The 13,749-nt window shown below is 41.1% G+C and overlaps 1 protein-coding gene across 4 annotated transcripts in view; it reads left to right on the top strand.

Annotated features, from left to right (window-relative positions):
• pls3 (plastin 3 (T isoform)) overlaps positions 1–13,749 on the top strand; it is a 64,730-nt gene that overhangs the window by 31,847 nt on the left and 19,134 nt on the right. For all 4 annotated transcript variants that reach the window (XR_004562770.1, XM_034178712.1, XM_034178713.1 and 1 more), the window contains exons 4-8: positions 5,607–5,736; positions 5,974–6,106; positions 9,942–10,023; positions 10,104–10,269; positions 10,383–10,525. Coding sequence is in view for 3 of the 4 variants with exons in the window: in XM_034178712.1 (XP_034034603.1) it covers positions 5,607–5,736; positions 5,974–6,106; positions 9,942–10,023; positions 10,104–10,269; positions 10,383–10,525 (654 nt within the window). In the remaining variant the exon portion in view is untranslated. The remainder of the gene's footprint in view (positions 1–5,606; positions 5,737–5,973; positions 6,107–9,941; positions 10,024–10,103; positions 10,270–10,382; positions 10,526–13,749) is intronic.

The raw sequence follows: 13,749 nt of genomic DNA, 5'->3' as shown, positions 1-13,749 counted from the left end.
CATGGCAGAAACTTAATACATTTGGGTCATTCCATATGTACTTAACCAGCGGTCCCATGGTGACTGACTCAGATTTGGCAAAAAAAATAAATAAATAAAATTGTGTTGGTGCCGCCACATATATTGGACATGCCATGTTTGACATAGTGGTCACAGGATGAAAAAGGTCACTTAAAAATAAATAAATGAATATGAAGGTAGAAAAAGAGCAGTTTTTTTTAATTGAGCACATGATGTAAGATCGGTACAATATATACGAAAAAAGTTTCATGACCATGGTAGTTGCCCACATGCTGAATTTGCTGGTCAAAAGCTTTTTTTTTTTTTTTTTTTTTTTTTTTTTTTTTTTTTTTTATTATTATTATAAAGCGCCCCCGTTTTTAGACTCCCATATGTTTTAAATTAAGACCTTTGCAGAGTCAGTATCCTACTGCAGACCGTCCTGTCCTCCAGTTTGAAGGAATCCAGCATCAATAGCCTGTTGTAATGGCTGTAGGCTACACTGGCCCCCTAAAAAAAAAAATATATATATGTATATTATTTTTATTTTTTTCATTTTTTGTGTAGCGAAACCTAATTCTGAGACCAATAACTCAGAAACTAGATGACACGGTTTGTTTCCTAGTGACAGAATCTGAAATCCTGGGCACAAATTACCCAGGAAAACAAATATCAGCCAGATATCTTTGCTTGTTTCAGAAATAGATTGGCATCCAAAAGAAGCTACTCGAGGAACATACGCAATTTGTGAGTGTCCGAAATAGTGCAATCAACCCCTTTTCAAAGGCCCATAGTTCAGAAACCCTTACGTTTCCACGTAAAACTTTGCACATGTTCATTATACAGGTAGAGGCACCAACACAATTTATTTATTTATTTATTGCCAAATCTGACTTGGTACTGTGGGCGATTCTGGACTGTGGTTGAGTTCATATGGACTGACCCGTTTATTAGTAAGCAGGGATAAATTAAGAAAAAACATTTGGAGACTAAAGTGTCACCATGTTCTAAGTCCTTTGTTACTTTTGTCAGCCTTGCTTTGTTTCACATCTAGCACAAAAAATTCCAGCAGTACTGCTTTGTCTGCAGACTGACCTTGACTGATGTTACTGTGAATAAGACCTCAGTGGAAGTATGTTTGCAACGTAAACAAAACTGAAGGTCCACCCTCAGCTTCACATTGTTAACAATTACAGTACATCTTACTGCTTGCCAAATAATGCAAAATGGGAAGTTATAGTAGGTTAGGTTTTCAAAAATGAAAGTGACAGTTGCACAGGAACAATTCAAGGCATGTAATTGCCCTTAACATCAACAATTACCAATTCCTTTAAAGTTTACCGTAAATAACTGTCCGTCATATACAGGTGAGTGTGTTGGGGTTCAGTTCTGTGAGGTGTCTCTGTGGTTCCTCCTGGCACTGTGTCCATTGTCAATGCCTGTGTTCAGTCTGTTTTTTCATTATGTGGTCACTCCTCTGTGCCAGTCGTGATTATGTTCTCACTTCTTGTGTTCACCAAGTCCTTATGTTTTGTGCTCATCAGTTTTGTATGTTTCAGTAGGTTTATCTTGTGTTCTGTGTTCCACATTGATTTTCTACTTGGTTCCTGGATTTCATTTTTGCGATGGTTCAGTTCTTTCTGTAGTGTGATTATTCAACGCCTCTTTTTGTGTGTTAAATTTGTCTGTTTGGCCTGTGTTTGTTTGCACTTGTACACTTTTTTGAGTTCCATGTTGGTTTTGCTGTCTTGTATTTGGAAGTACATGTTGGTTTTGTTACTTCGTGTGTGTGTGTGTGTGTGTATTTTGCTATCTTATGTTATATTTCCACTTCCCTTAGATGTCTAAGCTAATTTCTCCCTTTGGTTGGTTCTTGACCTTTGACACCATCACACACTTGTCCTCCATTTTGGTTCATCAGTTGAGTCAGTATTTAAGTAACACCTGGTTCACTGTTCACTTGCTCGCTCTTTTGCAACGACTGTCTGCTCATGCTGTTTGTAAGTACTTGGACTCCTGTTAATTCCTTTGTCGTAGTTAGTTTTTGTGTTTGTTCCTTGTTTGCACCACCTTATCCTGTTTTGTTCTGAGCTGTTTTACCACCTAACCTGTTTGAATTTATATTCACTTTTGGACATTAAAACCACTTGTTTTTGCAATACCCATTTCTCATTTTTGCTGCCTGCAAATTGGGTTTATTCAGACTTTGTTAAAACGCTAAAAGAGTGGCAGAAGTCTGAATGTAAACGTGTCTAAAATTACCACGTGGGTTTATCGGTTGCCGCTGGCACTATAGGATTGTGCTGCATCAGTCTCTCAGCCATTCCATCACTAAATCTCTGTAATGCAACTCCTCCCAGATGGCTACAGATATAAATATGTTATGATTAGATAGGGGTATTGGGGATGATCCGTATTGTTTCACTTGACCTTTAGTTTTGACCTTGATCCTTAATTGACCTTGAATCAGGGCATGGAAATGGTTTGTATCTGTGGGGGAAAATGGAGATGAACACTAAACCAAAATTTAAAATAATCACCTATGGGAGAGACCATTTTGGAATATTTTCTGAATGGCGATCATCTTGGCAGCCATTTTTAATTTGTTTTTCTTCACTCAAATTGATGGTGAGACCATTGGGGCTTCTCTAGGCCTTCTTGTTTTCATTTGATTATGGTACGTTTACACGATCTGATGGAACTACAACCCCAATTCCAATGAAGTTGGGACACTGTGTGAAATGTAAATAAAAACAGAATACAATGATTATGAAATCCTCTTCAACCTATATTCAGTTGAATACACCACAAAGACAAGATATTTAATGTTCAAACTGATTGTTTTTCTGCAAATATCTGCTCATTTTGAAATGGATGCCAACAACACATTTCAAAAAAGCTGGGACAGTGGCAACAAAGACTGGAACAGTAGATAAATGCTCAAAGAACACCTATTTGGAACATTCCACAGGTGAACAGGTTAATTGGAAACAGGTGAGGGTCATGATTGAGTATATAAAAGGAGCATCCCCAAAAGGCTCAGCCATTCACAAGCAAAGATGTGAACAACTGTGTGGAAAAAAAGTCAGTTAAGAACAATATTTCTCAACGTTCAATTGCAAGGAATTTAGGGGTTCCATCATCTACAGTCCATTATATAATCAGAGGATTCAGAGAATCTGGAGAACCTTCTACACGTAAGCGGCAAGCCTGAAAACCAACATTGAATGCCTGTGACCTTCGATCCCTCAGGCGGCACTGTATTAAAAACCGACACCATTGTGTAAAGTAGGGGTGTCCAAGTTCGGTCCTCAAGATCTACCTTCCTGACACTCTTAGTTGTCTCCATGCTCCAACACACCTGAATCCAATGAAAGACTTATCAGGCTTTTAATGAGCCTTTCAGTGGATTCAGGTGTGTTGGAGCATGGAGACAACTAAGAGTGTCAGGAAGGTAGATCTCGAGGACCAAACTTGGGCACCTCTGGCGTAAAGGATCTTGGCGCATGGGCTCAGGAACACTTCAGAAAACCATTGTCAGTTAACACAGTTCGTTGCTACATCTACAAGTGCAAGTTAAAACTCTACCATGCAAAGCGAAAGCCATACATCAACAACACCCAGAAACGCCGCCGCCTTCTCTGGGCTGAGCTCATTTGAAATGGACAGATGCAAAGTGGAAAAGTGTGCTGTGGTCTGATGAGTCCACATTTCAAATTGTTTTTGGAAATCATGGATGTCATGTCCTCTGGACAAGAGGAAAAAGACCATCCAGATTGTTACCAGCGCAAAGTTCAAAAGCCAGCATCTGTGATGGTATGGTGATGTGTTAGTGCCCATGGCATGGGCAACTTATACAGCTGTGATGGCACAACACATGCTGCCATCCAAGCAATGTGTTTTTCAGGGACGTCCCTGCTTATTTCAGCAAGACGATGCCAAGCCACATTCTGTGCGTGTTACAACAGCGTGGCTTCGTAGTATAAGAGTGCGGGTACTAGACTGGCCTGCCTGCAGTCCAGACCTGTCGCCCATTGAAAATGTGTGGCGTATTGTGAAGTGCAAAATACAACAACGGAGACCCTGGACTGTTGAACAACTGAAGTCGTACATCAAGCAAGAATGGGAAAGAATTCCACTTACAGAGCTTCAACAATTAGTCTCCTCAGTTCCCAAATGCTTGAGTGTTGTTAGAAGGAAAGGTGATGCCACACAGTGGTAAACATACCACTGTCCCAGCTTTTTTGAAATGTGCACAAAAACAATGAAGTTTATCAGTTTGGGCTTTAAATATCTTGTCTTTGTGGTGTATTCAATTGAATATAGGTTGAAGAGGATTTGCAAATCATTATATTCAGTTTTTATTTACATTTTGCACAACGTCCCACCTTCATTGGAAATGGGGTTGTAGTTGAAGTTTTGGAGTTTATGAGCCTAATAAACTGGGGGTCTAAGCTCATTTTCCGATATACGTCTCAGATCAATTTATCCAAAATTTATATTTTTGTTTGGCCATATAACACAATTTACACACAGATCAGGACTGAGAGCAGGTGCTAGTGCTGTGTATCACTTTATCTCCCAAACTATTGAAGTCTTGCATCCTGAATGGCAAAAGGTCTATCCCCACTTCTCAAAAATAGCCATACATGATGTGAATGTGTACATGCAGTGATGGAACAATATGTTTTGTTTTCCAAGGGTCAGTGCTCAAAATCAGTCAGTGTTCTTAATCAAGAGTGATGTGATATTTGATTTTAAAATTACAATTTTAGTGGCACAATTTTCAGCAACACAAACTGAGACAAAATGTTCTCTAGGGAAGGTGATGGACTAGTGGTTAAGCGTTGGGCTTGAGACCAGAAGATCCTCGACTCAAATCCCAGCCTGACCGGAAAATCACTAAGGGTCCTTGGCAAGGTCCTTAATCCCCTAGTTGCTCCCGGTGTGTAGACATCGGGGTGAATGTGAGGCATTGATGTGTAAAGCGCTTTGAGCATCTGGTGCAGATGGAAAGGCGCTATATAAATGCAGTCCACTTACTTACTTACATACATCTGCTACAACCAGATGAACATGGATGTCCATTTGCCCTTTTCAGTGGGGGTCCTTAACATTAAGCTCCCTGGGTGCTGAATCATACAAGTGTGCCATATGGACAGAATATTGTTGCTGACATTCCCTCAAAGTGCAAATAGTTCCCCTGTTCTGAGTCACTCTAAGTAACCATTTGTTAGACACAATCATTCTAGTGGGACCCAAGGATCCTCTAAGGAGATCTAGTATCAAAAGCATCCAGTCATCCGCTTAGTTCACTGGTTAGAGTACAAGTCTCAAAACCTACAGTAAGACATGCATCACCAGGACCCTAAGGACTTTGTCCTTCATTTTCTTCAAGGCAAGGATGTAGAAATAAACTTCACTGCCGAGACTGACTTTACCTCCACAGGAACGTATTTGTCAGTTTAGGTGGCTATATATGGTGCATGATGATATCTGTTGAGAAATATCTTAGATTTATGTAGCTGCTGTTGCTTCAGCATTGGAAGACTTAAATATTAAATGTTTGACATTGCATCCTTGTATTTCATTTCATATTTTCTTAGATTTTCCAAGACCTGAAGTGCAGTCAAATAGCAAAAACCTTCCGTAAAGCCATCAACAAAAAAGAAGGCATTCTGGCCATTGGAGGGACGTCAGAGCAGTCGAGTGAGGGCACACAACACTCTTATTCAGGTAAAAACTAGAGTCCAGTTGTCAGTTATTTCTTTGCCCTTCTGATGTTGACCGTAATGATCGACTTTGTACCTCCTGCAATTCAGGTATATATGTGTCACTTATTATTGAAGAGCTCCATAATGACAGTATGACCAACTGAAATAGGACCTTAATGAGTCATTCTGAGTTATTTAGCTTACTATTGTTGGGCTTATGCTTTGCTTCAAATGGAGTACAAATATTTACCTTTTACAGAAGAGGAACGCTTTGCCTTTGTGAACTGGATCAACACTGCCCTGGAAAATGACCCTGATTGTAAACATATCCTTCCCATGGATCCTCATAACGAAGATCTCTTCAAAGGGCTTGGAGATGGCATAGTCCTCTGGTGAGAATTCCACTCTTCAGTTTGCACCCTTCTTAATATTCTGCCTCGTATTGAAGAAGACAGCATTAGGTTTTGAGTTCATATTGAACAGACACGCTAAACCTATCTCAGTACGTTTTGTTTGGGTGGGAGAGTATTTAATACAAAGATTTTCAAGAAAGGGGAACTGTTTGCTCCAGTAAACTTTTTGATCCCTCAGAATAGAAGACAAAATGATAGGAAAATGTATGTCTTTATTCATTCATTCATTTTCTGCCACTTAACCGGGTCACGGTGTCAGCAGATAAGCAGCTTATCCCACACTTCCCTAACCTCTGCCAAGTTCTTAAACTCTTCCTGGGGGAACCTGAGGCATCCCCACACCAGTGTGTCCTGGTCTTCCTGGGGCCTCCTCCCAGTTGGACATGCCTCGAAGACCTCCCTCGTGAGGCCATCAAAACAATATCAGATGGCTACTACCGTTCGGAAGAAGTAGCGGCTTTATTGCCGGATATTCGAGTTTCTCACCCTGTCCCTGAGTGTAAACCCAGATACCCAACGGAGGAATCTCATTTCTGCTGTTTGTATCTGTGACCTTGTTATATGGGCAGTTGACAGGGCAAAAGCCCGCATGATCTGAAAATGTAATTATTATTCACAACTGTAAGTTGTGCTTGTCAAAAGAAAGTCCATCCTTCCGGCAAACCTTGGTAACTTGAAACTCAACAACTGTAAAATTCTCAAAAAGAAACTTTTTATACATTAATACTGAGAGGTCAAAGCACATGAAACAACAAAAAAAAAAACATTCATGAATGCCTTTTTTACTGAAGTTTTGAAAAAAAATCAGTGGTTACACAGTGCATCCTACATCAGAATACGAGGTCTATTAGAAAAGTATCCGACCTTATTTTTTTCAAAAAACCATATGGATTTGAATCACCCGTGATTGCATCAGACAAGCTTGAATCCTCGTGTGCATGCGTGAGTTTTTCCACGCCTGTCGGTTGCGCCATTCGCCTGTGAGCAGGCTTTGAGTGAGGAGTGGTCCACCCCCTCGGTGGATTTTTGTTGTCAGGAAATGGTGGAATGATTTGGGCTTTTTTTCCATCAGAATTTTTTCAGAAAATGTTAGAGACTGGCAGCTGGAAACCATTAGAAAAATTTATCTGTCTTTCGGTGAAAATGTTATGGGCTTGGTAGAGAATAAGGAGTGTTACTGTCGTTTTAAGGACGGCCCCCAGCGGCTATGGGGTGCGCCGCGCTCCGAAGCCACCATCGACAGGCTGAACGACCATTTCATTTCTAAACGGATGGCTGTCTGGATCCGTGACCATCGTGTGCCATTTCTCTGGTTATCACAAGAGCTGGACATCAACGATTTTCGGTCAGATTTCACTTTTAACAAGAGATTTTGTCATGGAAAGCCGAGCAGAGGCTTCACGCGTCACGATGGATTCGCTACTGGAGCAAGACAAAATCACCTCCGTTTTGGTCTCACAGGACGGCTTTGAGATGGCGTTCAGACAGCTGTCGGTGGTTTTTCCATTGAGTGATTATCCGAGAAATTGTGGATGTACCTGGACATGCCAGAACATGTCCTGTGAGGCTTCATCACGGTGTTGCTGTGCGCCATGCGGCACAGCCACGACGCGCGAAGCCTCCGCTCCTCTTTCCATGACAAAAACTCCTGTAACAGTGGAATGTGCCGTTCATTTCCAAACTGGACGCTGTGTTTTATCCGGGACGTCGTCTGACTAGCACAGGAATTGTGAAAAGCCGTGGACATCAGCACTTTGTCGGCACATTGAGACAGACGTGCGGAGGAATTCCGCGCGTCGCGGTGGTGCCGCATGGCGCAAAGCAACACCGTGATGAAGCCTCACGGGGCATGTTCTCGCATGTCCAGGCACATCCACAATTTCTCGGATAATCACTCAATGGAAAAACCACCGACAGCTGTCTGAACGCCATCTCAAAGCCGTCCTGTGAGACCAAAACGGAGGTGGTTTTGTCTCGCTCCAGTAGCGAATCCATCGTGACGCGCGAAGCCTCCGCTAGGCTTTCCATGACAAAATCTCTTGTTAAAAGTGAAATCTGCTGGAAAATGGTTGATGTCCAGCTCTTGTGATAACCAGAGAAATGGCACACGATGGTCACGGATCCAGACAGCCATCCGTTATTATTATCCGTTATTGTTATTATTGTTTTTCCTTTGCACGAGGGACTGTAACTCCAGTTTGCTGGCTAACCGGTATCAGCGGCAGCATTTGGTGGAATGGCGTGTAATCAGTCAAGTCCCACAACAACACAGGAGAATTTGCAGCAGTCATAGGGTGTGAGTCAGGATACATCCTGTACAGGATGCCAGTGTGTTGCAGGGCCACATATAAACAGACAAACACATTCACACTTGCATGCGCACCTACGGACAATTTAAAGTTTCCAGTTCACTTAACCTGCATGTCTTTGGATGTGGAAGGAGGTCTGCGCACCCAGAGAGAACCCACACAAACACGGGGACAGCATGCAAACTCCACACAGAAAAGCCACAGTTGGAAATCGATCCCATGACCTTCTTGCTGTGAGGCAACAGTGCTAACCACTCATCCACCATGCTGCCCTAGGCAACTTACATGTTATTTAATTCTGTTACAGATGATTCCATATAGTTTGGGTTGCCCTCTTATGGCTGGTTTTGAATTCATCCAAATGGAGTCTGTGTTCACTAAGACAGCTAGCTGTGAGTAATAGTTCGTACACCTGGGTAGGGATGGGTATTGATAAGATTTTTTCTATCAGTTCCGCTTATTGATCAGATTCCTTATCGATTCCCTTATTGATACCTCTTGTGAATTTTCTGTCTACTACAAGTAGGCTTTACAGGTTTTCTATGTCAACATTTTATTGAGTCTTAGGATAAATAAATATGAAATTGGTCACTGGATCCTTGATCTCTGGACTTAAATAGAAATAAACAAAATCTGTAGTTTTTGTCAAAAGCATTTCCTTTCAGACATTAATGGCATTGTCACTCCATACCTCTGAGCTGAGCTCTTGCAGCCGGCTGTGCTGCACATCAGCATCAATGTAATTCATAAAGAACGCAGGATGTCTCATTTTGGGAGGAAAAAAACATTTTGGTCGATTCTAGTTTGTTTGTTTTACGTTTGGAAAGAGGTGTCATTTGATTTAAAATGGCGATTCGCTTTGAAGTTATTAATTCCGGCTGGACTGTAACGTGACTCAGCGGAGAGCGGTGCATCATTTGGAGCAGTACAAACAGAATGGAGATGATTCTCATTTCTTGACTGCAACAAGACGAGAATCCCAGTTAGTGACTTTAACCCGCACCAAAGTGACTCATGATTGACATCTTTAAATGGCTTTGAGAGGGGTTAAGAAGCGGAGTTGCCGCTTCCGAAAAGCATCGAATCAGCTTCAAAGTGAAGAGGTTGATTACAGAACCGCTGTAGGGTCTGCCATCAACGTACAGAAATGATCATTTCCCTGACAAACGCCCTCAAAAACAGCCGCTCTGAAGGGCCGATAAGGGAATCGTTATCAAATCATTTCTTAACAGTTCTCGAAAAGAACCGGTTCTCGATACCCAAGCCTACACCTGAATGTGTACATAGTTTTGCAGTTTTTGAAGACTCTCTGTATTAAAATCGCACTTTAAGATTGCCCAACCAAACAGGTGCCTAAAAGCAGTAGGTCCACCTGACTGCAACAGTTGCAACTATTCTATGCTCGGTCACATGTTCATATGAATTTCAAACCACCTTTTACTTTGCTATGTGAATGCAGCATCAGCAATCTGATTTGTTTCAAATTGTGTTTTACGTGTGCACAGCAAAATGGTCAACTTGTCAGTGCCTGACACAATAGATGAAAGAACTATAAATAAAAAGAAACTGACACCATTTACAACACAGGTCAGTAAAAATAAATTTATTTATGGCTTCATTGTTCTTTTATGACATTGTTCTCATAACTGATGTCTTATACTTTACAGGAGAATCTTAACCTGGCCCTGAACTCTGCTTCTGCCATTGGCTGCCATGTTGTAAATATTGGTGCTTTAGATCTGAAAGAGGGGAAGCCCCATCTGGTGCTGGGTCTTCTCTGGCAGATCATCAAGATTGGCCTATTTGCCGATATTGAACTCAGCAGGAATGAAGGTACAGGATAAAGTTCATATGTTGGACATAATTAATTTGTGTGTCTCCATATTGTATCTGTAAAGTGTATTAGTCAGTTAAGTAGCTAACTGATGACTGCTACCTATCATCAGCACTGGCAGCATTGCTCAGAGATGGGGAAACGCTGGAGGACCTGATGAAACTATCTCCAGAGGAACTGCTTTTACGGTGGGCAAACTTTCACCTGGAAAATGCTGGCCATCCTCCAATCAACAACTTTAGTTCTGACATCAAGGTGGGTCTTCAAATTATTATGGCTTGAAAAATATTAGAAACATGCTTTACATTAGGGATGTCCCAATCTAATCTGAAAGATCTGTATCAAGTCTGATCAAGGTTTGTTTATTTTTATTTGGGGGGCCTTTATTAAATACAGTTCTCACCCTGAAGCACATGATCCGTCTGTGTGTCAGTGTCAGTAAAGCTTACTAGCTTATCAGCAGCGTTTTAAAAGCATACGTATTGTTGCTTCAGCTATGCACCAGGTCTATTTTCCTATGGCCTCAATGTAAACTGGAACTTCCTATTTGAAAGTAAGCCGTTGTGATGACATTCCCTGTTAGCTTCAGGATCAAATTGTCCTTTACCATGTCACTTTTCACAATTTGCTTCACTCCTTGCAGTTTCCATAGATTTCACCTGATTTGTACTAGGGCTGCCACGATTAGTAGACTAGTCATGATTACGTCGACTATCAAAATAGTAGGCGACTGAGTTAATAACCGACGTAATCTTTTTTTTTTAAGCTTTTTCTCTCAAACCTGCTGCTGTGTCTTCTGCTGCCTTTCTGTCCTTCACGCACATGCGCAGTAGTGGTAGTCCGGGTTAGCCGTGATGTCACCGGAAAAGATATCCTCAAACAATATCGTGGCTAGTCGGCAACGAAGCTAATAGTTGGAGATCATTTTAACCAAATTAAAGAGAAAAACGTGCAATGCAAAATCTGCAAGGTAGAACTTTCCTTCCACGGCTGTACAATGGCAATGCAGGTGCATCTGAGAAGGAAACGCGTTGTGGCTGATTCTGACAAAGCAATAGTCGTCTCTGTAAGATAACTGGCTAGTTAGCTGCTAGCATTAACGTCTGTGGTGATCTACTTACTTAGCTGTAAATGTTAGTGTTAACATTAACGATGACAATTTCATTAGTTACTTAGGCTTACTTGTAGTTCCTAGGGTTTGTAAGAGTAGAATGGGAGGCAGAGCCTTCAGCTTTCAGGCTCCTCTCCTGTGGAACCAGCTCCCAATTCAGATCAGGGAGACAGACACCCTCTCTACTTTTAAGATTAGGCTTAAAACTTTCCTTTTTGCTAAAGCTTATAATTAGGGCTGGATCAGATGACCCTGAACCATCCCTTAGTTATGCTGCTATAGACGTAGACTGCTGGGGGGTTCCCATGATGCACTGTTTCTTTCTCTTTTTGCTCTGTATGCACCACTCTGCATTTAATCATTAGTGATCGATCTCTGCTCCCCTCCACAGCATGTCTTTTTCCTGGTTCTCTCCCTCAGCCCCAACCAGTCCCAGCAGAAGACTGCCCCTCCCTGAGCCTGGTTCTGCTAGAGGTTTCTTCCTGTTAAAAGGGAGTTTTTCCTTCCCACTGTAGCCAAGTGCTTGCTCACAGGGGGACGTTTTGACCGTTGGGGTTTTACATAATTATTGTATGGCCTTGCCTTACAATATAAAGCGCCTTGGGGCAACTGTTTGTTGTGATTTGGCGCTATATAAAAAAATTGATTGATTGATTAGTCTTAGCACACATATGTGTGTGTTGTAACGTTATAACAGCGATGTCATGTTTGAATAGGAAATGTGATAATGCTAATGTTTTATAACGCTATGTTACAGTGCTAAAAATATGTTCCTCTTAAATTAACGACTTTTTTACCAAGTAAAAGTTGAATGAACTATCGTCTTAATTGTCTTTATTTTTAATTAGCACATACCTTAAATACTTCAAGCTTGAAGCTAATGATGGTTATATAAGAGCAGCTGCATGCTGGTGCATCAAGCCGCAATTTACATATTATCCAATTAGTCAACTAATCGCAAAAAGAATCGGTGACTGTCCTAATTTGTAGTACCAAGTTTTGTCTACTACCTTCTCTTATGTGATCTTCTCTTCTGTTTTACCATGCATTTACCTAACATTACTGTCACCTAGTGATCAGATGTAAAACATCATAATCATCACATCCCTTTTCAGATACAGCGACGTTTGACTAAGTGCAACTGATAAGAGCCATTAAAAAAATTCCATCAGTTTAAAACCTTACGGAGTGGCTTTGATTGAGCTTAGGGTTTGCTTCCCCCCCACCAAAAAAAAGATTTATTCTTTTTACATATCTCAAATCAGAACTACCTCTGTATAGTTTTAGTTACAAGCAGCTTGGCTTGTTGGTGGTGGTGGTAGGAGGGGGTAGGACAGTGATTTTCAACCTTTTTTGAGCCACGGCACCCTTTTTATATTTACAAAATCCTGCGGCACACCACTGTCATGTGTCACGTGTCACGCACCACTAACTCAACTGTCTCTACACGGTGCGTTAGCACATTGGCAACACGTGCGGTACAGATATGACGTAATAATATAAGAACTAGAGGACGCAGTCCCAATGCTGCACATTAAACGAAAACGTCCCTTCATGAACAGCGACATGACGTCTCCTAACTGGGCAAAATATTGACGAAGTACCCGGATGTTAATGCATTTTCAATGGAGATTCGCGACTGAACACACTCAGAAAAATGCTCGCAAAATACGTGTTAAAATGCCATTTTGTCCTGGATATCGAGCCAGTAAAATTAAATTACATTAAATTATGTCAGGAAAGTATTAAACTTACTCTGACACCCACACATTCACAAATATTAGTGTTGAAAGTTACACGGATCTGCGCTGTTAAGCTGAGCTGCTGCTGTTCAACGCAGCGCGGCTCCTAAAACCATCACAATACATTTATATATATTATATTTTTACACAATTATCCTTTATTGACCGAGTTTCATTCATGAAGTCAGCGGTGTGTGTGTGTGCACATTTCTGTGTGTGTGGCAGCACAGCGCGGGTCATTAATCTCATTATTTTAAGGTGCAAAAAAAAAAACTCCCCAGTCTTGTCGAACAAGTTTTAGTCACAAACGACAAGAATTTTAACTAGGCATTGGTCTAGCAGTGGAAAATATTAACTAGACATAAGTGAAATTAATGATCCGTGTCATCGGGTGACACAGGTACGGCAGGAGACATACAGCTGTTTATCATCCAAATATCACAGACAAAGTGACAACAATAACCAAAACCACTTACTTATGGAAGGAAATATTGTCTCCCTTGTTCTTCCGTTTGTGACTTTGCCAACACCTAGTATATTGAAATTTCACTTTAAAATAAAGTCTTTGTACATATAGTTTAGTGAGCTGTAACTTATTTGCTGTATGTTGCAGCCTCACCTCCACC

The sequence above is a fragment of the Thalassophryne amazonica genome, chromosome 9, assembly GCF_902500255.1.
Source record: "Thalassophryne amazonica chromosome 9, fThaAma1.1, whole genome shotgun sequence".
NCBI lineage: Eukaryota > Metazoa > Chordata > Actinopteri > Batrachoidiformes > Batrachoididae > Thalassophryne > Thalassophryne amazonica.
The sequence above is the reverse complement of the archived record's forward strand: the minus strand, read 5'-3'. Positions and strand labels throughout refer to the sequence as shown.